The sequence below is a fragment of the Coptis chinensis genome, chromosome 1, assembly GCF_015680905.1.
Source record: "Coptis chinensis isolate HL-2020 chromosome 1, ASM1568090v1, whole genome shotgun sequence".
Lineage (NCBI taxonomy): Eukaryota > Viridiplantae > Streptophyta > Magnoliopsida > Ranunculales > Ranunculaceae > Coptis > Coptis chinensis.
This window is the reverse complement of record NC_141456.1, coordinates 5,643,082-5,668,619: the sequence shown is the minus strand read 5'-3', so window position 1 is coordinate 5,668,619 and position 25,538 is coordinate 5,643,082. Positions and strand designations below refer to the sequence as shown.

Sequence of the window (25,538 nt, the reverse complement as noted above, 5' to 3'; positions counted from 1 at the left end):
GTAACAAGCTAGAAAGAGAGTGAGGGGATTGAGAATAACAAAAGTGGATTTTTTGGGCACCCAACTTTTTTTAGGGCATTGGGTTTTATTTTTTATTTTTTACTTTTCTTTATCTTCTTTCATTTTTTGTTTAATTGTTTGTGGAAATATAGGCAAGATTTTTGTTATTTATTTGTTATTATTATGGGTGTTAGTTATTTAATTGGATAAGTTATTAGTTATTTTTCTGTTTCTACTTTTGTTTTTTTTTTTATTATTGAAAAGAAAAATATAATTTGGATGCCACGTAAGATATGTAGTCCCCATAGAGAGATATGTAGTCCCCGTGGTGTTCTTAAGGAAGTCTAAATAGATTTTGGTATTTGTTACTGCCGGACCCCAATTTGTGTTGGGCGGACTCCTTAAAAAAACGATTATTACAAGTGTGCCATTGGTTTCAAAAATTCAAAAAATAAAAAATTATTACAAGTATGCCATTGATTCCCAAAAAATTGAATTCGAAACCCCAAACTTAAACGACATTGTTAGGGTCGTTTTTGGACTAAGTCCCAAACGACTTGGCCACACCGTTTGGGACTTAATCCAAACGACCCGGTCACACCGGTCAAGAGCCCAAAAAACAGAACTTTAATTTTTTTTTCAAAGTTCAAATCCCAAACAACATGGCCACATCGTTTTGGCCATGTCGTTTAGGATTTGGACTTATAAAAAAATGGCCACACCGTTTGGACTTAGAAAAATCCCCAACGATATGGCTATACCGTTTGGACTAAGTCTCCAACGATATGGCCACACCATTTGGACTTAGTCCAAAACGATGTGGCCATGTCGTTTGGGATTTAAACTTTGAAAAAATTCAAAGTTACGTTTTTGGGCTCTTGACCGGTGTGGTCGTCGTTTAGACTAAGTCCCAAACGGTGTGGCCAAATTGTTTGGGGATTTATCAACCAAACGACTCGCCGAGAATTGGATTCAAGTCCCAAACGGCACTCTAGCCTAGGTCGTTTAAGTTTGGGGGTTTAGAATTCAATTTTTAGGGGACCAATGGCATACTTGTAATAATTGTTTTTTTTTAGATTTTTTGAAACCAATGGCACACTTGTAATAATTGTTTTTTTTGTGGGAGTCCGCCTAACACAAATTGGGGTCCGGCAGTAATAGGACCCTGGATTTTTTGTTCTGGAAATAAGATTAGTTGGTCCTACTAGAAAATATCAATCAAATAATTGAGTCCCTGCACGAACAATTATATGTTGTAATAAGGAACCGACAATGGGGCTCAAAAGCCCGGTCACTAACATTATTGCTTCCAGGGTTGGTTCCTCCAAGTGCTCCAAGGGAATTTTGAGCCATACACGTCTCATCTTTTACCAAAAAAAAATGAAAGTTACAACCGTCACAAAATCCTCAAAATTTCCAATTTTACTAGTTTGTCCCTAAAAAAAAAAAAAAAAAAAAAAAACAGTCATTGGATGCTTGCAGTCAAAACACGCAAAGGAGGGACTTAGACAGCGTATGTCGCTGGTGGAGTATCGTTATATTCTCCGGTACCGTCTCATAATTCCTTTGTACTCTGACGGTGGTCTATGCCCTGTTTGTAAAAAAAGTATACTGGATGCTTTCGGGGACTATGCAACACATTATCAACACTTTCCAGGTTTCAAATATCGACATAATCATGTCAGAGACATTTTATGTGATGCATTTTGGAGGGCTGAGGTACAAGTGAAGAAGAAGGCTCCCGTCAATTTTCTCACTGATCTGAATGAGGGAAGATCGATACTTCGGCTTGCGGATATATTGATCTATAATTGGTCTGAGGGGAGACGTGTATGTTGATGTAACTAGAGCCTCTCCATTGGTAGGGGATTGGGAATGGAGTCTTTGGGGTGGGCGTCGCAGCTAATAGAGCAGCGGCAGAAAAGATTGAGAAACACAAGGAGGCTTGTAGGGCAAACCAGCATTGTTTCACTCTGTTCAGTTTCGACACATTTGGTTTCTTAGCATAACAGTCCTTAAGAGATTGCAGAAAGTTATGGACTGCAACGTAATGACAACCTGGTTTTAACGAAGTTTGTATTTAGGATGATAGATTTGTCATTCGAAAGGACTTGCGGTGCCGACTTGCAGACGTTTGTCCTAATTATTTGTAAAACTCGTTATCATTATTAATAAAATTTCCACTAAAAAAAATAAAAATAAAGTAAAGTAGAATAAACCAACAAACCTGTGAATTTCTTCTTCATCTTCTTCCTGCAAAAACATGTTAATAACAATAATATCATCTTCTTGTTAGCTTGTTAGCTTGTTCTTAATGCATCCATCGTGTTTTTCATATTTTGATTCCTATTTTTTGTTTTGTTTATGTTTTCTTTTTATTTCCTTTTTAGTTATGACTTAGGGACAAACTATTAGGGACAAACTAGTAAAATCTGGAATTTTGAGGATTTTGTGCCAAGTGTAACTACCATTATTTTATGGAAAAATTGAAACATGTGGCGATAATTCCCTTGTAGGGCTCGGAGGAACCAACGCTGGGAGCAAAAAATCACTACTCACTAAACATGAAAGGATTATTTATCGAAAAATACAAAACATGAAATGACAAGAACGTGCAATTCCTGCGAATCTCGTGTGTAAGCCATTTGCATTCATAATTGTTGATCGAGCTATAAATAGGAGTGAAGGACTAAAGCCTTTCAGTGATCTGAGTACACAATCATCTTGAAATGGCGAAGACAATGGACTCTCTCATTTCTTTCTTCACTCTCTTCTTGCTTATTCTGGTAATGGAACCTGAAGTAGCAACGTCGATCCCTTTCCTCCCCTCCACATGTAGTCACTACAAAATAATCGACATTTGACGACGGACAAAAACCGTCGTTGTAGACCTACCCCGACGGATCAAAACCGTCCGTAAGCCGTCCTAATTTCCTCTGTCGCCATTGCTTTAGTTATGGACAAAATCCGTCAGCAGAGTCCGTCGGTATAGATTATCTATGCCGACGGTTATGTGTGGGATTGGATCCGTCGTTGTAGGTGCCCTTTGGCGACGGTTATGTGTGGGATTGTATCCGTCACTGTAGGTGACCTTTGGCGACGGTTTTGTGGGATTGTATCCGTCACTGTAGGTGACCTTTGGCGACGGTTTTGTGTGGGATTGTATCCGTCACTGTAGGTGACCTTTGGCGACGGTTTTTGTGGGATTGTATCCGTCACTGTAGGTGACCTTTGGCGACGGTTTTGTGTGGGATTATATCCGTCATTGTAGGTGGGTTTGGTGTGGGATTTTATCTGTCGTTGTATGGTACTTGGGCTACGAATTTTGTCCGTCGGATTTTATTTTTTAATTTTTTTAAAATACTCATATTTTGCTAATTCAATCCATGTTTACCAAAATCCTACATTTGAATCCATACACAACTGTCTAGCATGAACTCATGGGTATCAACATATATATATATATATATAACTTGTGTTCAGAACATAAAAAAGATGTTCAATTCAATTCTCTTCTTACAAAATAAGTTCACGTCCTGAACTTAAAAGAGATCGAATTCAGTCTAGCAAATAAAACCATATTCGTGCGATCACTTAAGTACCTATCGAGTTCACATCCTCCACCACGTCAATTTAATTTCTTAAAATGTGGCAAAAGAAGTCAAAATAAAAGATCACTAACTACTAGTTTTAGACAAAAGAGAAGTTGAATAAACACTTCAAGAAGATGAACTGCGAGATGCAAACACCAAGAACTCTTTAGGCCAGATGACAGCTCCTTGCACAACTTGACCAAGTGTTCTTTGCCATGCATTGTGAGGGAAAGGCAGGATAGCATCAGGCCTACGCACGACCTGAACATAAACTTTGAAGTTCCCTTCTTCTAAAGTCCTTTCACCATACTCTGTGTTAGGGTCGATGTCTTGCACAACGCCTCTAGCAACAAGTTCAAGCTGCCAACCTCCACGAAGAACTCACAGTCTTTGCCAATATAGTAGGCATTTTCCAGCTGAAAAGAAAACATTTTAATTAATAAAGATTTCAACGTTAAAACAATACATACACGCAAAGACATATTAAACTAGACCACTAGCTAGACCACCCACCCACCCACACCTCAAGTTATCAAGTTGATGAAGCTCATAATACTCTAATCAACATTTGAAAATTACTTCTATATAACACGCCACAGGACTACGAAATAGTATATACCTAGAAGTACATCAACAAATAACAATAAGGACCAACGTACTGCATGTTCTATGCACCCCTACAAACCCATTTCCTAACTCAATCAATGTGTGTAAATGCGCACATAAATGTTCGTAGGCCCAAAAGCCTCTCACAAAGAAATCAGTGGCAGCAAGATATTCAAACACAAATTGAACCAGAATATTTACTAAAAAGTTGCTTGTATCCATAGAAAATATGATGTAACATAGATAACACTAAAAAAAACAAAGTGCACGTCAGTCCTCTTAGACTCCACCATTAATGCGGGCACACAGACACTTGCACACACGAACAGACACAACAAACAAACACAAAGACAGATACTTAGAAATGCTTCGACTAATTAATGTTCATCATTGCTTTTTCTTTGAGCCAAATGATTTCCTGTACTCTGCTGACCCAGCAGAGAACAATACTTACTCTAGTTTCTTACATGTTCATCTTATCAAATAAGGTTAGCCACCTAAATCCAGTTGCTACACTTCCAACTATAACAGTAAAAATATGGCTAGCGACTACTGCCCACATTGACCAATCATAATCAGAACTTCCAGGACAAAATTTAACTAAGTTTGGCTAATTGGTCTTCTGGGCTGGGCATTGATGTTGTGAGATCTAAAGGGATTTTTGCTGCTACTGAAAGCAGAGTCAGCAGAACTGAATGGAGAGAAAATAACTTGCATGGAAACCATCTCTTCCTACTACGAATTCAAGACACAATGTCATAAAGCATAAAGAACAAACATACCGAAGATCCTGCTTCTATGTATAAGCCAATGACAAGCAAGGGAGCTGAGTATTTCGCACTATCCATGGTTCCATTTTTGCAGCTACCGTTTGCCATTGTTTCTTCTGTCTCAACTTTCAGGAGTCTAAAGTGGTGAGAATGAGATCAGACAACCCCGCTGCAATAAACAGGACCTTGCAAAGTTGGCAGGCAATTACAACTACAGCCACACATTTATGTGCTCAACTATCGTTTTCTCCTTTGCCTTTTTGTTGACTTTTACTAGGCTCCACAGTCCACACTTTGAATGGTCTAAATTCTAAACCGAGCACAAGACTTTGTTAGTCAATGGCTTCTGACTCATAAGTAATTTACTGACTTATAACGGATGAAGATGAGAATAGCCCTTTGCATTTGACTCTCCTTAGTGGTTCTATTTTGATAGTTACGTAAGGAGACTTTCTGCGGTCAACAGAAAGAAGAGCCTCAGCTGTTGGTGGGTGGGCGATGATATTGCCTCCAAGATAGTATTTTATAAATCCAAATGTAGCGATAAAAGATCTTCATGTGTGATTATAGTCAAGCTGATACATTTAAAGCATGGTTCAGACATGCAATTCCTAGGTCGACTATTCATTTCGTTCTATGACTTCAGTATCACCACTCCTTATTCTGCTGAGGTCGATCTTACTAAGATTTAGTTCACTATTAGTGTTGAGGTTTGAAGCTCGACATAATAGGTTAGGTGGATGCGGATTCTAGGATTCAGCTTCTGCGTCTGGGATTCTAGGATTCAGCTTCTGCGTCTAAGATTTAGTCGCAACACCAGGTTTTTTGTCACGGCTTGCTTGAGGATGGTCGTAGATCAGAAGGGATCAACGCTACCTCCTCCTACATCAGATAGGCGGTAAAATGCTCTCTTTGTTGGCCTAGGAGTGAATTCAACCATAGCAAGGTCTATAGTTCGGCTTAAACGAGTACAAAATGAGATATGATGGAACTCTCTATTCATCCAAGCTATGACTCACTAAGTTAAGATCTAGTACACTACACATGGAAAGATTACGACTTAGTCACTTGAGCTAAACTAGAACCAGTTCAATCATTTCCTTAGCTAGCTGCTCTAACTCTAAGACTAACTGCATAGAGTGAAAGCTGTCAACCAGAACTTCCTTGATTTCGCAGGTGCAAGGACTGGGAGTCAAAAGGCACGGGGAAGCGCACTACCAATACTTTCTATAATCTATAAATCCTTAGTTGTTTCAGCTCTCCTATATGGGAAATCTAGTGCACCAAATGGAAGACTCAGATAATTGAGAGTTGGACTCTAGCAAATTAGATAACTCAAATGAAAGGAAAAAGAACTCCTGACTTAATGGCACTCTGTAAAGTGGCCTATCGAACTCCACGATAGGCTACTACTCTTATATAGGAGAATTCATCAAGTAGAAAAATCCATAAGGAAAGGGTAGCTCATAACAAAAATAGCTGCACATTATCGGGCCGTGCAGGATGTATGCCTTGTAGGGGGTATTCGCTCTGGGTTCTTTCTTTCTTCAACTAGAAAGAAAGTATTGAAGCCAATCAATCTCTCAATTGAATTGCTAGGAAAGCTGCTCTAAGCCCCCTTCATACTCCTATGGATTTCAGCCGATCCTTTTTGGTAGACCAGTCCTACCCACTTAAAGAGTCGCCCAGGGCGTGTTTTGAAGGACCAACAAGACTAGCTTCTCGGCTGATAGATGGGATCATCTGCCTTCATTAACAGCCAAAGTCGGGCGGTCAGGGCATACTTGCTCGTGGACATGTAGGGAAAAGACTGAGAGAAAGTAATGGGAAGGAGACAGACATGCCACCGCCAACCCTCTTCTCGCATGCAACCCGGGGCATGAAGTTAAGGAGGTGTGGGGGAGCTTCATTGAGTCTCCTGAGAAGCCCTGCCAACAGATATATCAGTTGTTGTGCCCTCAGTGAAGGACCAATCTTCTGCTTTCTGTTTAAAAGATCAATCCAATTAGGTAATGCGTAGTTCTTCCCTAAGTAAGGATAGACCAATGAAAGCACCCGTACACACACACATGCCAAGACCAATCATTATCTCTTAGCGGCGGCTATGCCACCTCTCATCCCATAACAATGTTTTGCGCACTAGGTCAACAGGAAGTAGAGAGAAGCATGGGGAGTCGACTGAAAGCCTGGTCCAATGGAGTTCTATGGTTTTCGAGAGGTTTTTCCGGTAGAGCACAGGGGGCTTGGGGCATCCCCATGGTAGCACTGAGTCTTGTTATATCTGTCCATGGAATCCTTCCCTTGAGCAGATCAGACCTGTTTTGGATGCCCTGGAAAAACAAGGTCTAAACCCTAAACCCAACTCACAAAACAAGAAAATGAGCTGCCAACTGAAAACCATGGAAATTGCACTTAGAGCAATTGAGACTTTCTGCTTCTCCTCAAGAAGTTCCCTAATGATCCTTGTAGATTATGGTTTTCTCGATAGACTTCTTGTTTTATTACAAAGCAGTGAAGTTTCAATTCAAGAATTACGATTTCAGTGTTGACAGAATTTCAGTGTTGGCAAAAGGAACAGAAGGAGCTACCTTTTATCATGTGAAACAAAATGGAAAGAGTAAATAACAAAGCTATAGAAAGACAAGGAAAGAGAAGGGCAATGATATTGTCTATAAACAGAGAAAGTTATTAACTAACTAAGACTCTAGAAAGCTATTAACTAAAAAGAAAAGCAACATGATAGTTACCGGGCGGTACTATGATGACTGGCACGAGAATGTGGCGATGGAACATTGTCGTTGAAAGCTCCCCTTTGGCTCATAAACATGCCTCTAACCTCTTCCATGTGCCTCGACATTTTAGCATCCATATTCGCTTCCATAGTCTCCATCCTCCTCTCAAGGAGACTATTTGCCTCCATCAAGCCATCATTCTTTTTCATCAAAGAGTCTCCCTTTCGCAGTACAGTTTTACAAACCCCTGTACCTAGACCTCGGTAACGACCTCTTTTATCTGGCCCAACCACCTGTTTTCATTGAGCAATTTATAACATGTACAAAAACAAAAATAAATATTTATCATGATATTAAAACAACTATACCGTAGCAATTGCGTCTTCAGACAAATCATATTGTAACTCTGGATGCTCAGAGATGTGATTCTTAATCGAATTCTGTTAATATTACAAAAATAAGATTAAAGTCATTCATTTTAAACTAAAGATGTGTATATAAGCTAAATACATACTAAAACACTAACCAATACTTCCTGGCTTTGCGGAACAGTTTCCTTTGGTTTATGAATAAGCATATAGGAGTCTGCCCTTGTAATCTCTGATTCAGGAATACCTTTCTCCAAAGCTAGCTTGTTCCGAGCTATAGCAATTGAAGTTCTGCCAAGAGATGAAGGCATGATCTGTTGCTCGCGATTCATTTTGTTCCTTTCACTCATGGCCTACATATTTAAAGCAATGTCAAATCAAACTAACATGAAGCACTATCTATTAAAACATTGACACATACCTTAAACTTATCTGTATTGCAATAATCAACAAATTTGTGCCAATCCTCCAAGGGAATATTACGCGGCGCAACTTCTTTCACCAAGGAGGGATCTTCATCTTCGACAAAAGTTTCGTACAACTTGTGCTTGTAGTTCCTCCATGCTTCATTCAGTTTCTGCCGTGTGTAGTCAGTATCTATCGTCTTCTCATATTCAAACACAAATTGGCGTCCCAAAGTCTTAATAACTTTGTCTTTGATAGCCTTATTAATATGTCGCCAATCATCATAGCATATTGGAATGTCTCGACGAGCAATGTATCCCAATCTTGTGCCAAATTCACTAACATTTTCTATGGGTGTGACTGGTTGGCCTTTTCGGTTAGTTTGCATTACGAGTTTCGGACGTGGTTGACCCTCAATTTCTTCAATGCCAATTGAAGGGCCTCTTTTTTTAGAAGCTGCAGATGTGGATGAACCCGGAATGTTTGTGGCATCATCACCTGCACTACCAAACAACATGCCACGATTAAGCGTGGACCATATCATAATTATTAAAAGAAATCTTAAATGTTAAAATGAAATTCATTACCCATGTCTTCATTGAGCTGATCATCATCCAGTGAGTTTGAACCACCAGGTGAGTAGTGAGAGTCCATGTTCACTAAATAAAATGTGGAATTTCATGAAGCAAAGAGCAAAAGAAAATAAAGAAAACAGTGACATTTCAAAGAGAGCATACATCCAAATTAAAAGATTCTAAGAACATAACATAGGGAGCAAAGAAGTTATTAATCCTATACTTGTGCTGATTTTCTAGTCCCAAGGTGACACTTCACAATCAATTATAGTAAGCATCACATATAGATTAACAAACAAAAGAGTATAACCAATGACATAAGGACATAACCAAATAGTTTAATTTTATATAATGCAATAACCAGTAAAGAAATACACAAGTCATTGCAACCAACAAAATATATAGCATGGAAACAAAACAGTCCAAAAAATAAAATAAAAAAAGACAACAACCAAGTCATGGTCTAGGGTCTATTAGATCTCTTTCTCTTTATTTCTCCTACTCTCAACAACCACAAACACATCTTCTGGGTCATTAGGTACCAAATCATCCTCCATAGTTTCCACATTGGAAGGCCCTCCTATATCAATATTAATATTTATCGGTCTATCATCTGATAGCAGACACACTTCATCATGATCAGAATACAACTTTTTTGGAACCTCTATGACTACATGCCAATCAGGATCCATTGGATCGCTTTCGAATAAAAACAGGCAAAGACGCTTCTCCGAAAAATAAGCGGTTCATCAGCCATGCGGTCTGAACTCATTAGGTTAGACAAGTTCACCAATTTGAGGTTTGCTTCTAGATCCATTTTCACACCAGTTTGGGAGCATTTTACCCAATCACACTTGAACAAAACAGGCTTGTACCCCTCTCGATACTGTAACTGGACAATTTTCCGAAGAACACTATAGTATTCGATATAGTCTTCAACTGGATTTTTGTCCTTAGCACTAGACCGAAAAGTAGTCATGCATCTTGTGCTAACACCGCTATTTTGGTTCCTTCGTGCTCGTTCATGATCCTTGGTGACAAAGAGAAAACCATTTACACAATACTTTGTGTATGTTGTTGCAAAACCTGTAGGTCCTCTCACAATATCTTTGAATTGGACATCATTTGACTCTATGTACTCAACCTGTGTTTTTAACCATGATGTGAAATTATCACACACAGGTATCCTTAACTGGCCTGCCCTCTTCCTCCCGGTTCTTCTCCGGTCCTCAAGAAATTTGGTGTACTTCCTACACATTATTTAACATGTTAGAAAGAAATTGCATTTGATTAAACTAGTATGCAATTCCAAACAATTATGTCAAGGTATACTTACTCCTGCCAATAATCATATTTAGCATGGCTTTTTAATACCCAATTACGTGCCTGTTCATACTCAACACCTTCTAACCCATATCCATGACCCACACCAATTGGCCTAACCTCCTTGATAGTATGATCATGAATCTTATCAAACAAATCAGGTACAAGTGGAGCTTCATTTTCAACCATCCTATCAAGTTTCTCTAGAATACCACCCCCTCCTTTATAGCCCCTTGACAATGAATAAGGGTCTCTTCTTTCAAGTAGCACCGCAATACAATACTTCTGGGGGCGTGCTTTGTTTGAGGCGGATCCCTTATAAGTCTTCATCATCCTTTAAACGACAAGACACACATTATAGGAATAACATTAATAGGAAATAGAATTTGCAAGATAATAATTACAAAACTAATACCTTTCAAATGTATACATCCATCTTGCCCAAACAGGACCACATTCACGAGCCTCCTGAGCAAGGTGAATGGGCAAATGCATCATGATAACAAAAAGTGATGGAGGGCAATGTCTCTCGAGTGCGCACAATGTCTTAATCATATTTCTTTCGAGTACATTGAGTGTTTCGACATCTATTGTTCTAGCACATAAAGCACCAAAAAAAGTACAAATGCTTTTGATGATGGATCGAGCTTCCTTCTGCACGCCATCTCTATAGGCATGTTGAATCGCTACAGGGAGCAAGTCTCGCATCAAGATGTGATAGTCATGTGACTTCAATCCCTTTAAATCATTGAATCGGCCTTGACAATATTAGACCAATTACTACTAAAACCAGCGGGGGCACACTCAGATTAAGAATGTATCAAGAAAGCATTTCTTCTCCACTTTGTTAAGCCAAAAATTCCGGCTTCATAACAGGTTTTACCATTCACAGGATAACCAATACCTCCTTTTAATTTTCAAAAGCTTCAAGTCTTTCGCGTGCCTTGTCATTATCCTTGGTCTTCTCTTTTCGAATTAAGCATCATTGCAATCAAGATTTCACAAAAATTCTTCTCAATATGCATGACATCAAAGTTATGAGGGATTTGGAATGTACTTCCAATAATCCAATCCAAAGAATCCCGACCTATTGGTAAAACATGATTCACCTTCATTTTCTCGGTTATCATCGCACTTTCGGTAACATTGTGTTTTTCGTTTTGCCTTTCCCAACTTTTTGCTTTTAAGTTCATTGTCATAGTATCAACCTCGATCGAGTTAGCCTTTGGCGGTGGCTCCTCTAGCTCTTGAGTTTTATCATAGGTGCTTTCTCTTGTATCATTTACGGCTTCATCTAACAAAGGCAACCAACGCCTCGCTTCTCATGTACACATGCTTACCTCCATTTGGGCCAAAAGAAGCGATCTTTGGACCACATTTCGGACAACCAAGTTTTCCTTTAGTCTTACAACCAGAGATATTTCCATAAGCTGGAAGGTCATGTATTGTCCACATCAAAACAGCCCGCATTTTAAATACGTCTCCTTTTGATGCATCTTTTACCATTACTCCTTCATGCCACAAGTCATTCAACTCCTTGACCAATGGTTGCAAAAACACATGAATATCTTTACCTGGCTGTTTTGGACCTTCGATAAGTGTTGTGAGTATGGTGAATTGGGGTTTCATGCACAACCAAGGTGGAAGGTTGTAAGTCACACACATCACAGGCCACGAACTATGCAATGAGCTTAATGATCCAAAAGGATTGAAGCCATCAGTTGCTAGCCCCAAACGGACATTTCGAGGCTCTCGGCAAAAAAACGGGTATTGTGTATCAATTAGCTTCCACACCCCAGAGTGTTGGATGCCCCAAAGTACACGGGAGGGACTTTCGGTTGAATGCCAACGATAGCCTTTGCTACCCAATCCACTCTATATAATCTCTTTAACCTATCCGCTAGTGGAAAATATCTTAAGATCTTCGCAGCACCGGACTTGACCCTTTCTTTCTTTCCTCAATGCTTAAAGTTTTAAACCTCGAGACCCCACAAATATGACAAGAAACCTTAGATTTGTAGTCACCCCAAAGATAACATACAATCATTTTCAGACGCGATCAATTTTATCATACTTCAATCCTAAATCTTTGATTATCTTATCCGCATGATACATATTTTTGGTGTGTTATTCCCACTTGGAAGTACCAACTGGAATAGTTGAAGCAATGCAATAAAACTTTTGGTCGATCCACCCATGTGTGATCTTCAAATTAAATAATTTCACTACAAATCTAAGAACGGTGAAGTCCTTATTTCAAAGATACAATTCACTCATCGCCTTTACATAAATTAGAACTAAACTTAACATCTTCAAATAAGTCATTTTCAAATAAGTCATTTTGTTCATTATGTTCTCCCATTAGCGTGTCCAAATTATCACCACCAAGTTCCCCACCACGTTGTTAAGGGCATTAGCCATGTCCGTTTCATTATATGCATTATCACGAAAACCCGATCCTTGTTCAACATATCGATTTTGTGCTACTTCACCATGCACACGAACCACACATTATATGTTTCGTCAAAGCCATGCCTAAAAACAATCTACTTTGACGTCATCATGGGTCTTGGCCCGCCTTGGTTTAGGCATTTGCCACATGGACGAGTGGTATGACCTTTTTATTACGATGGTGTATCTTCGTGAACTCCACAAATTTCTCTAAACCAAACTATAAAACGCTTTATCCGGATATTTTAAGGAAATCCAACTCTTATCTATCGATGAAGCGAAAGCATCCATACCACTATATATAACAAAGAAAAACTAGTATGTAAGAAACATCAACCAAATCGGATAATTAGGCATCAAATAAATCATTTTTCGCGGGGAAAATAAGGGTATGCGAATTGGAAAGCATAATTTGAAGGAAAGGGTAACTTTAATTAAGAAAGGTATGCAAAAGACTCATTAAGAGTTCAAACCATTAAAATGTTAAGCCATCTACAATGCAATGCTAAGCACCTCAAATATATTAAAAATTCCATGAACAATCACAAGAAAATCATATGAACCGGTTTGCTAAAAATCAATTTATATAGACGAAAATCCGAGACTAGCTTATTTGTAACAAGAAAATATATTTTATTACGCAAGTTTACGACTAAAACGTAGGCAATAATTACTATCAATGACACTATTTCTCGTCGTTACCGTTCTAATTCAGATGAAGAGGTAATACTAGCATCGGATAGGCCTAAAAAGCCTTGAGGCGGAAGAAGTTTCCTTGAGGACGCGACACCTAGTTTCTGAGAGGAGTTAGAAGAAGGAACAATGATAAATGGGTATGTGAAGTTAAGTGAACGAATAAGAAGTCGAGAATATGGTTAGGAACATATGAAACAGCTGAAATGGCTGCTCGTGCACATGATGTTGTTGTATTAGCATTAAGAGGAAGGTCAGCTTGTCTTAATTTTGCTGATTCAGTTTGGAGACTACCCATACCGGAATCCACAGACGCGAAAGATATAAGGAAGGCCACCACTGAAGCTGCTGAAGCATTTCAAGAATCTACAGATGGAAATGAAAATGCGACGCCGTCAGAGGAGAAGGACAATGTGGTTTACATGGATGATGAAACAGAGTATGGAACGCATGGGTTGTTAGCTGATATGGCAGAAGGTTTGCTACTATCTCCGCCTCCAAGTGTTGGAGATGAGTTTAATTGGGAAGATATGGGAAATAATAGTGAAGTGTCATTATGGAGTTTCTCTATTTGATGATTGTACTAGTATTGGGTTTACCCAAAAACAAAAAAAAAGTATTGGGTTGCAAAGTACCATGGCTTTGTAGGAAAAAAAAAAGAAAAATAGTAACATGGGAATGGATTAGGATAGAGTTAAAATGTTGGGATATGCCGATTCCAAAATATTTGGGATAGGCTGTGATTTTGTTGTTTTGTCTTGGATGGCTTGATGTTGCCCCCTTCTTTTTAGGGGTACAGTTACTATCTACAGTTGTATATGTACAAATTTATTATGCATGAGTGAAAATTGTCTGTAAACTTATATTATATCATATGATCCCAAAATCATTTCACAGTATTGAAGCATGCATTCTTCTCATAATCTGCCCAAGTTGTAACTTGCAAGAGAACAGGAGGAAAAGAGATAGCATTCAATAGAGTTGAGGATATCATTAGCGAATATATCAAATATCGATATCAGGTTCAGGTGATGAGTTTTTACACACCTTGATTTGGTACAGTTGATAGTGTTTGCTTTGTTAGTAATGGACAAAGAATTGGAACACTTTTGCTCGATCTTATAGCAACTCTCTTTCCTTCTATATGGTTTACTCTTTGTTTTTGCAGAAAGTTATTACTAAGGCCTTTTTTTTCATCGACAGACAGTGGAGATTAAGGTGAAAATGGACTGTGGTGGCTGTGAAAGGAGAGTTAAATCTTCTGTTTCTTCCATGAAAGGTTCTATTGCAAAACTTTAAACATATATTTGGTCAATGGAAAGAAACCACTAAAATCAAGAACATAGATTATAACTGAAGCAATAAATTAAAACAAATAATCGATTTTATTATACTAAACCAAATTAAGAGGTGAGAAGATTACCACAATTGCAGAGAGAGAAGGTCCTGGTCAATTGAATAATCACTCAAAACTACACAGAAAATAAGTTGCGGAATATTAGAATGGTAAAACCAAATTACAAACAAAAAAGAAATCTTGCGTTTGAGATTGAAGCTTTGAAAAGTACCGTCTTCAAGCTCACAAAGGAACCGCCGTCTTGAAAAACGTAAGGAACCGCCGTCTTGAAAGGAACCGCCGTCTTAAAAAAAAATCTTTTCTTTCAGTACAAAACTTTTGGGGGGAGATTTCACCTTGGCGCCTAAATATAAGCCGACGGTTTACTGAAATTTGTTTTTGCCTAAATAACAATAGAGCCACCGAGAAGAAATTTGGGATTTTAGGGTTCAATTTTGTTGCGGATGAGATCCCCAACAAAACCGTCGCCGATTTGGAATATGCAAAAAGTTGGCTGTGACGGGCCTGGGCTTTTTTGCCGACGGATATTGTGCATCAGAAATAGAAGTATGGACTGGATCCGTCGGCATATCTATTTTGGATCCGTCCCGAAATGTCTATTTTTTAGTAGTGAGTTTGCATGCATCATAAATTATTCGCCCACATTTTCATTTATTATATGGTTTAGCTGTTGTTTATGATCGTTAGACTGTTTTGTTAAGAGCAAAGACCGCCCTATATGTAATCGACATCTTAGATATTTGGTAAATACAATTTGAATCTGGCTTGGTCTTGCAGCAAAGAAACATGTCTCTTCTTGATTTGGTGCCATCAACAAATGCACCTAAAGTCTTCTATTGGCGGATATGTTTCATGCTGAAAGAGCAGAACTGTGAAGTAACTAGACTTTTTTTTATGTACTTCATCAAAAGCTAATACTCACATATGTTGGGAATCTAAGTGGCTAACGTATGTTGGGAAACTATTTTTTGCATTCTACTGTTAATGAACAAAAAACAGAACAACTCTTCTAAATATCGACAAATACTCACATTGTATCTACAGAAAATTCAAATTTAATCAATGAGGATGCCTTGCTTTTTATATGTGATTTATTCAAACTGGCTAGGAGTACGTACACTCTGAAGTCTGATTACGGTCTAATGCCGGAAAATTTTTTTTGAAAAAAACGCCCCGTTGAGCCATCACCCAATTCAGCGCACAACTATTTCTAAGTGTGCCTCTAAGTTATGCTGGCCTGGTGAGTACTGAAAAGGGGTGCAAATTTTTTGAAGCAGGAAACCAGCTTCAAAGAAGCAATTTTCTTGCGGACGTACATACATCTTGTAATATCTAGTAATCGAAAAACAGTAATAATAAAGCAGGTAAAACTTATCACTGAGGATTGTGCTCGGCACAATTTCCTTAAGACGAAAAACGCCGCCGGTATGGTTCTCGCCAACCTCAAGCCGACGTCTCCCCGAGGATAAAGAAGTGTATGAGCGTGTCACCCGACCAATGACCAAATCTGCGTAGAACCCTCAAAGATACTCCGGACAAGTTTTTCTAAACAGAGGAAAAATAATGTTGTGTTTTTCAGATCCGGAAAAAGGGGAGAGACCTTTGTTTTTATAGATCCGAAAAACGCAACTTCGGGCTATTGCCTTTATGGTTTGACTTGAATCAAGGAAAGATTTTGTAATCTGTTACAGTTTTTATTTTTGGAAAGAAAGAAGACCATCCCCTCACAAGCGACGTGTGTGGGCACACGCCAAGACTAAGGTTTTTCGAGCTCCACCTCCCGAGAGCCCCAAACCAAGGAGGCCTTGTGTGCATGCGAGCACCTCCTTATATCTCTCTACACTATCCCTCCATAAGGACACAACCAATATAAACTTAAGAGTCTTAAGTTTAGTAACCAATGTGGGACTAAAGCCCCCCACATTAGAGTGTAGTAGATACAAAAGGTCATGGGTTCAAACCCATGAGGACACAAATTCATTCACATTTCCAACACATCTAACAGTGATGCAGCCATAGAATCATCAGCTTGTTTTTGTAGGAAAAACTGATATTCAGCTACATTTTAAATGAATTAGGCTTTTCGCCTGAAATAGTTACATAAAATCGACCAACTGTTGTGTAGTAATTCTGTTAGTTTGTTTATGTGAAGTTTATCTCATACTGATGCAGTTTGCTAGCACTATCAATGCAAGAAAAGCTCCAGAAGAATATTGGAAAGAAGTGATGAAGGACCAGCCCATGCCAGATGCTATTGGAGGTCTTGTGAACTCCAACCAAGAGGCTCTTTCCAAACATGAAACTAAAGCAAATTGTCACGGTGATGCCAAGAAAAAGGAAGACAAATCATTTGCAGAGGACTTTGAGCCCAGGCCCAATCTTTCTGTATACGACAATGATGCCGAAAACAAAGAAGTGAAAGTCTTTGTTAAGGATTTGGAGCCAAGACCCAGTGCCACTGGGTATTATAACGTTGCCGAAAACAAAGAAGTGAAATCCTTTAAGGATTTCGAGCCAAGACCTAGTGCCACTGGGTATTATAAGGATGCCGGAAACAAAGAAGATAAATCCTTTGTCAAGGATTCTGAGCCAAGACCAAATGTGTCTGTTTACCATGATGACACTGAACTGAAAGAAGAGAAGTCCTTTGTTAAGGACTTTGAGCCTAGGCCCAATTTATCTGTTTACAATAACTAGTGGAAATGAAACCGCTTAAAACTCCCAGTTGTAATAAACGGCGTACAGCGTTATTTTACTTTATCCATTATGCGTTGAATGTTAAAGAAAGGATCGAGATTTGCAGTTTCACTTTCCTCGCAATTTTACAAAAAAAATATATGATCATAATCTTAGAATACTTGGATTAGGGAACATGTATGCGTCTATACCATTCCGGAACAATTGAATTTAAGAATGTACACATCCAATCCATTAACTTACATTATTGGTTAATGTAACCATAAATGCAAAAGCTTCAATTTCACCGGTTTGTTTCTTATATTCAAAAAAGATGTTTTTATTTCCTTAATTAGTATATTGGGATGATGCATCTTTCTCATGAAATTTATTGGAGTTGCTGAGTGTTTGTTTATAATATGGGGGTGTATTAAAAAATTGTTATGTAAACATTTCATTGTTGTTGTGACGTGAATTACTAAGTGATTGAGGAGTTTTAGTCAGTTCAATTTATTGAATTTGTAAGAAATGAATGATTAAAAAAAAAACTAATTTCAAAGAACCATCAGTTTTGATACTGAAACTATGAGGGCATTTGAAGAACTAAGGAACAAAGAACAAAGCAAGTTCATGTCATATGCAGTGCCAAAACCAGCAGCAACAGAATTGAAGATCATTTGTAGGTATACTACAACTTGCTAACCTGCATCAAAGCTCAGCTACAGAGTTTGCTACCAGTTTTACCTGTAAAGTTTATGAAAACATCATGTACTATTGTTATCATACCTGTAAAGTTTATGAAAACATCATGTACTATTGTTATCATGTTTATAAAATGCAATACATGTTACTGTTTAATACAAATTCTTATTCATCCAAAAAAAAAATGTTAGTTTGAATGTTCTTGGCTTTTTAAGTGTGATTTTTGGTATCTGTCTATAAGATAATGGCTTGTTTGTCATTACCTAATCGGTTTGTTTGTCTTTTGGTTTGTCTGGTTAGATGGTAGTTAGGGGCCGTTTGTTATTTTGATAAATCCGAGTTATTTAATTTCAGTTACAAATTCCCTTTTCCATTCTTGATTACAGGGCGAATTAATGTGGATGCACGAGCTATTTTTAAGTTGGGAGATGGAACTAGTTTTAGGGCTGCATGTTGTATGCAGATAAAAGAAACTTATAGAAGACAAGGACAGAATAACAGGTAATAACCAAGGCGCGGATTAGGCTGTCCTTAAGGAAAGATTTAGCCCTTCCCAATGAGAAAGGCAAGGTGGCGTCTTCCTCACGAGGATTCAATGGTTAATGAGATTCTAACTTTGCACTAGAATAGACTACCCTCTAGAACATCAATATAACTCTCTCTGGCGGCTGACAGGAAGAAGAGAATAAAGAAAGCAATGATAGACTTATCTGTTTCTCTGATTCGGGTATGGTGAGATGAAGGGATAGTTTGCACGAAGTTTCGTTTTTTTTTGGTTCGTAGTAGTAGGCGGCTTGCACGACTTCTATCTTAGTCGATATAGCAGCAGCAGCACACGAGTTCTATCTCTCTGCGTCCTCTCTCTCTCTCTGTTCTAATACCCTCTATAGACACAGCAGTGTTTATATAGAGGTGATCCGGTTACCAGATGGGAGAAGGAAACCTCACAAAGTCGGTTTCACAAAACCAACTTGGAGTAGAACTCTAGCAACCAGCCCAAAGGTAAACCACTACCCACTAGACAACCAAGCCCACGCGTCCGCGACCACGACTTCGTTTTCGGTCGGGCGGGCGGCGGGTGTGGCTTTGGGTGAGTCCTCCCTCCTAACACAAAAGCTTTTGTACCCTAAGGGCACGCCCTTATGTTAGAGGTTCACCTCAAATACCTCACTACCTAGTGGTGGTTCACCAATGTGGGACTAAAACAACACACAAGTATTTGAAATACACATGAAGATTCCAACAATCCCCCACTATTTCAAAATACTTATAGTCCCCCACTATTTTGGAATAGAATATTACAAAAGAAATGGGTTAACAAAATGCCAGAGAGAATCGAAAAAACAATGCATAAGATACTGGTGCTTTTCGGGCTTGAACCAGTCATAGGGTAACATGTCTTATAATACGTGAAAGTGGTGGATTAAAAAATCTTTGAACCAACATTCCCTTGTAGTAAAATAGAGGACATGCACCCACATTCCTCCTTCATTATATGCCGATTCCTCGTGGTGTTCGCTTTTTGCCCCTGCGCTTTACGTGTTAAGTGAATGCTCTGAGTATTTGCCTCTAATACCCATAAGAACCCAGTTCTACATTCACGTAGGTGGATATCCATCAAGTGTACATAGCGGTTAAAATACACTATCTCATAAAAATAAGGACTATGGATTCCATTAAGAGTAAAATAACTCATCCCGTTTCTCATTGCTATTCAAGTTATACAAAGTATACAAAAATGCTATCTAGTCATAGGGGTGGGACGCCTCAAATAAAGACAATAGCATACCGTGAGCGACTAGGTGACTTGTTTTTCCCTTTGAACCTACTTCATGGGATCTCCAATCACATAGGTGGGGTTCCGTCGATTAATGTCGCCCTCTATCTAAGGCAAAAGTCCCATCCCCTCGGACGTATCAACCACTTGTCTCTGTTAAGTGGCTTTTGTCGGAGGATCGCCAAATTTAACTCGACCTCACATAATCTAGAGCCACAACTCCAGATTCCGCTAGGTTGCTTTATAGACCGTAGTCGCACGAATATGCCCTTTTCCCATTATACAATTTGCTCTTTGCCTTTGCTATTCGCGGCCCCGACAAATACAATGCATAGGTGCAATTTGGAGGCGGTTTTGTACCAATAGGAAGATCGCCAAGAGGTTTCTAAGCCACTCGACCTCAAGACTTGCTTTATCTAAAGCAATAAGCTCGGGACTCCATGGTTGAACGAGCTATCAAGGTCGCTTAGAAGATTTCCAAGCGATCGCACCTCCACCTAGGGTGAAAATATAACCACTAGTGGACTTGATATCATGAGAATCGGATATCCAGCTTTTGCATCACAATAACCCTCTATCACGGGTGTGGAGTTTGTCTAAACCTTATGCCGTAATTCATTGTTCCTCTCAAGTACTTGGCTAATCTCTAACGACTCCAATGTTCCTTACTAGGACAATGAGTGTATCCGCTTAGCCACGCTAACTGCATAAGCAATGTCGGGTCTAGTGCAATTCATCAAGTACATGAGACTACCAATAATTTGGGCATATCTAGATCGAAGTACACCATGTTGAGCATTTTTCTGAAGTTCACTATTAAGCCTCATAAGGTGTCGCATTAATGGGCTTACTATCATAAAAGTTAAACTTCTTCAAAACTTCTCAACATAATGCTCTTGTGGAAAGCCATATAGCCATCATCATTTTTCGATGATTTTGATTCCAAGAATCACATCAACTTCTCCCAAATCCTTCATTTCAAATTGGGAGGATAAAAACATCTTGGTGTTTCTCACAACATCAAGGCTAGTACTCATGATTAACATGTCATCCACATATAGACGGATAATCACATATGTATTCACATCAAAAGATTTAAAGTAAATACATTTATCACCGTGATCATTTATGTGATATCCATTAGACATCATGACATTTGTCAAACTTTTCATGCCATTGTTTTGGCTTGTTTCAACCCATATAAAGACTTAACTAACTTGCATACTTTATGCTCATTCCGTACTACTATCGTGCCCTCGAGGCTGCATCATATATATTTATTCATCAAGATCACCATTCAAAATGCAGTTTTACATCCATTTGATGAATAAATAAATTATGAATAGCAGCTAGAGCCATTAGAACTCTTATAGAAGAAATCCTAGTTACAGAGAGCATAAGTATCAAAATAGTCAATGCCTTTTTAAGGAGAATCCCTTGACTACAAGTCTAGCCTTGTATTTCTCAATGGAACCATCTAGTTTCAATTTCTTTTTGAAGATCCACTTGTAACGTATAGGTTTTAGCCCGGTGAGGTAGATCAACTATCTCCCATGTGATTAGCTATAATCGAATCTAGTTTAAAGTGTATAGCATCCTTCGAGGAAAGGAGCATCTCGAGAACCGATTGCCTCATTATCGTCACGCGGGATCATCAAGAAGAAATGTGTAAAAGTCATCACCAAAATTGGTGGATTTTCATCTCTTTTACTCTTCCGAATTTCTTGTCAGAATTTCAGGGATCTCGATTGATTGTTGTTCACTAGAGCTACCAACCTCTCAATGCCAATTTTCAAAGGAAACAAATTCTCAAAGAAATCAGCATTTTTACTCTCTATAATAGTGTTAGCATCGACAAGGTTATTATCAGATTTTACTACTAAAATCTATATGCAAAGACTATTATGAGCATAACCAATGAACATACAATCAAGCGGTTCTAGGTCCCAATTTTTCTCTTTTTAGGTTCGTTCACAAGAACCTTAGCAAGACACCCCACATTTTTAAGTATGTCGGGGTAGGTACATGACCTTTCCATAACTCATATGGTGTCTTATTCCCTGTTTTCTTGTTGGGTATCCTATTCTCAGATATGGCAAGCAGATAGGATTGCTTCCCCACAAGTTCGAGGGAAGCTCGAACTTACAAGCATAGCATTCATCATCTTTTTAGTGTTACGTTTTTCCGTTCGGCTACTCCATTAGACTTCGGGAGAGTATGGTGGAGTAGTCTCATGAATAATGTCATTCTTGTCACAAAAGTCCCGGAAGGGGTTAGAATTTCATATTCTCCTCCCCTATCGGGCCAAGTCTCTTAATCTTACAGCTTAAAGCGGGTTTTCAACTTCACTTTGTACTTGAGAAACATCTCACCGCCTCATGCTTGTGTCTAAGTAAATATACCATGGTGTACCTAGAGAAGTCATCTATGAATGTAATATAATAAAACTTCCCCCTAGACATGGTACTTACGAGATTCACCCAAATGCATGAATAAGAGTTAGTAATTCAGTTTTATCTCTAGACACGATTCTGAGTGGTTTCTTCTCGTGGCTTTAGTCTCAAAGACATATTTCACATTTATCATTAGAAAAATCAGAAATATTAGACAATAAACCACATGCTTTCATCCTTTTCATATCTTGAACATTCACATGTCCTAGTCTACCATGCCATATATTAAAAGAGTCAAGCAAATAAAGTATAGATTCATTCTTATTAATAATAATGTTGTCAAGTACATTCAACATGAAAAGACCACTGTTATTACAATAACCTTTACCAACAAAACCCCCATTCTTTGTCGGAACAAACTTGTCACTCTCAAAAGTCACCTTGACGCCTTTTCCCGGTAGGACACGCGAAATCAGATTCCGGCCGAATCTCGGGGAACATGAAGAACATTACTAAGTGAAAGGGTTTTCCCGGGTTAACTTCAGAAGAACCTTGCCTGTTCCCCTCAACAGAACGGACCTAGAGTCACCCATATAGACCTTTTCATCTTTCACTAGTATGTAATCGAGAAGGCTTCAACATCACCACATCGTGGCGGGTGGCACGAGAATCTAGTACCCGGTTCCTCTTCCCGGTGGCTATGAACACTTGTGACACGGCGGAAGAACAATATCATCTCCCTCAACTAGATTAGCATTGGGAGGATCATCGATTGTCTTTCTTGTGTCGTGACCGAAAAGCCCTATGTCGGGTTTACCACAAACATAACAATTTCCATTGCCGCATTACACTCCTTTTAAAAGAAGTGCCTTTGACCTTGAAATTCTTATTTTGTTGGACTTACCTTCTTAGAGGTTTTGTTAGATTTCTTTGGGATTACCTTCAACGATATTGGCTTTAGAATGAAATTCCTTAGACAACACCTCATCCCGAAGTCTTGTTCTTTTCCTCTATGTGAATGTGAATGATCACATCCTCAAGAGTCATCGCTTCTTACGCTTTATGCTTCATACTATTTTTATAGTGTTTCCAAGACTCGGGGAGTTTCTCAATCAAACATCCAAAGAACAAAGGATTCGGGTAAATTAATACCCTCGGTTTTCAAATCATTAATCAAAGACATGAAAATCATGGATTTGAGGCGTTACTCTATCTATCCTCTCATATGGAACTTAAGAAAATTCCTAATAGCATATTTTCGAAAGTACCAAAGATCCTCTATTATGTATTTTTGTTCAAACTCTCCCATATATCATGTGCATTCTTATTTGAACAATAAATATCAAAAATCTCATTGACAAGGTACTCAAAATAGCATGACGACATACCTTATTCCCATTGAGCCAAGCGGCTTGATTTCTTTCGAAATCATTAGAACCCTCCATGGGTCTTTGTATCGATGAGATACTTTGCATAGTTGAGTACATCTAGGGCTGTGAACACCCTTTCTCTCCATCTCTTGAAGTGTGAACCATTTGAAGGATTCAATCTTTGACACATTAGGTAAATTGCGAGCATTCAAGGGAGGTGCAAAGATCTCTCATGAGCGAAGTTACTTCCATGACTCGAATTAGTTTCTTTGATCGGTGTGGTGTCAAGGTGTAGACATCTTGATCTTTCCTTAAGATTGTTGTATGCGGATAAAAGAAACTTATAGAAGACAAGGGACGAGAATAGCGGTAATAACCAAGGCGCTGGATTAGGTCGTCCTTAAGGAAAGATTTAAGCCCGCTTCCAATGGTGCGAGAAAGGCAACGATGGCGTCTTCCTCCACAGGATTCAATGGTTAACAGCAGCCTAACTTTGCACTAGAATAGACTACCCTCTAGAACAAACAATATAACTCTCGGGCGGGCCGGCGGAAGAAGAGAATAAAGAAAGCAATGATAGACTTATCGCTTTTCCGATTCGGGTATGGTGAGATGAAGGGATAGTCGCGACGAAGTTGTTTCGTAGTAGCAGCAGCTTGCACGACTTCTATCTTAGTCGATATAGCAGCAGCAGCACACGAGTTCTATCTCTCTGCGTCCTCTCTCTCTCTACGTTTCTAATACCCCTATAGACCAATGCCAGGTGTTTATATAGAGGTGATCCGGTTACCAGATGGGAGAAGGAAACCTCACAAAGTCGGTTTCACAAAACCAACTTGGAGTAGAACTCTAGCAACCAGCCCAAAGGTAAACCACTACCCACTAGACAACCAGCCTAAGCCCACGTCCGATTACCGACTCGCCCGGTTCGGGCTTGGGTGGGTGTGGCTTTGGGTGAGTCCTCCCTCCTAGCACAAAAGCTTTTGTACCCTAAGGGCACGCCCTTATGTTAGAGGTTCACCTCAAATACCTCACTACCTAGTGGTGGTTCACCAATGTGGGACTAAAACAACACACAAGTATTTGAAATACACATGAAGATTCCAACACTGCATACATGAGATTTCAGAGAATCTGGAGCAAGCACAGACTCTGGGTGCTGAACATCGTGTGTTGTTAGTGAGGCACTGAACATTGTGTGCTGATAGGTAAAACACTAAAGCATTCTCTGTTTCTCTAATTCTTAAATAAGCACAATACTCAGAAACCAAAAGTTGGAAAATTGACGAGAGCTCCCCAAACAAAACTTCCGAACATCTCCTAAACCATTGACACCTAATTGAAGAGGGGCACACAATTGTCGAACAAAGCTTTTGCGTATATAAAGAGTAATATTTTTTGTTTGCATGCATGCCTTGGATTTGTTGCTTTTATTGTTATGTTTTTTTGGGTGGCTTGTCCTGCTTTGTACCTTCTCTTTGGTCTCTAGTATCTCAAAAACCTAGGTAGTATACTATGTGACTTTAGAGTAGTATATTGTAGAAGGCTTGCATTAACTGAGCGAGTTACCACAGTTGAAGTCATCTAAGGTGAAATTGTTGTGGAGTTGTGGCATTGGTTCTAAGCGTTGCTACCTATGTGGCATTGACTAACTTCCCTTCTTTGTTGTCAATGTCATTCATTATGATATATTTTTATATTTATATTTTGCAAAAGTGCGAGCTGTGGGTACATTACTTTGAACCGT

The 25,538-nt window shown here is 38.9% G+C and overlaps 2 protein-coding genes, 1 long non-coding RNA gene and 1 pseudogene across 4 annotated transcripts; 2 read left to right on the top strand and 2 right to left on the bottom strand.

Annotated features, from left to right (window-relative positions):
* Positions 1-2,626: 2,626 nt before the first annotated feature.
* Positions 2,627-17,681, top strand: LOC147521618 (uncharacterized). 2 transcript variants are annotated; one of them, XM_086577197.1, is made up of 3 exons: positions 2,627-2,786; positions 17,046-17,345; positions 17,418-17,681. In XM_086577197.1, the coding sequence occupies exons 1-3, from the start codon at positions 2,730-2,732 to the stop codon at positions 17,568-17,570; spliced, it is 510 nt and encodes a 169-aa protein (XP_086433323.1). In that variant the 5' UTR covers positions 2,627-2,729; the 3' UTR covers positions 17,571-17,681. The 2 variants fall into 2 exon arrangements, with proteins under 2 accessions (XP_086433323.1, XP_086433270.1); XM_086577144.1 differs by having other exon boundaries at positions 17,046-17,681.
* LOC147521621 (uncharacterized) lies at positions 3,444-5,341 on the bottom strand. The gene is made up of 2 exons (XR_015194273.1): positions 4,982-5,341; positions 3,444-4,009 (listed from the first exon to the last, which is right to left on the bottom strand). It is a non-coding gene; the product is annotated as an uncharacterized LOC147521621 (long non-coding RNA).
* On the bottom strand, positions 6,743-15,364 carry LOC147521619 (uncharacterized). The gene is made up of 8 exons (XM_086557358.1): positions 15,085-15,364; positions 14,940-14,988; positions 9,062-9,133; positions 8,491-8,972; positions 8,228-8,422; positions 8,070-8,141; positions 7,717-7,994; positions 6,743-6,953 (listed from the first exon to the last, which is right to left on the bottom strand). Exons 3-8 carry the CDS (start codon positions 9,126-9,128, stop codon positions 6,743-6,745), a joined length of 1,305 nt encoding a protein of 434 aa, XP_086413484.1. The 5' UTR covers positions 9,129-9,133; positions 14,940-14,988; positions 15,085-15,364.
* On the top strand, positions 13,215-14,140 carry LOC147521620 (dehydration-responsive element-binding protein 1A pseudogene; annotated as a pseudogene).
* Positions 17,682-25,538: the final 7,857 nt, after the last annotated feature.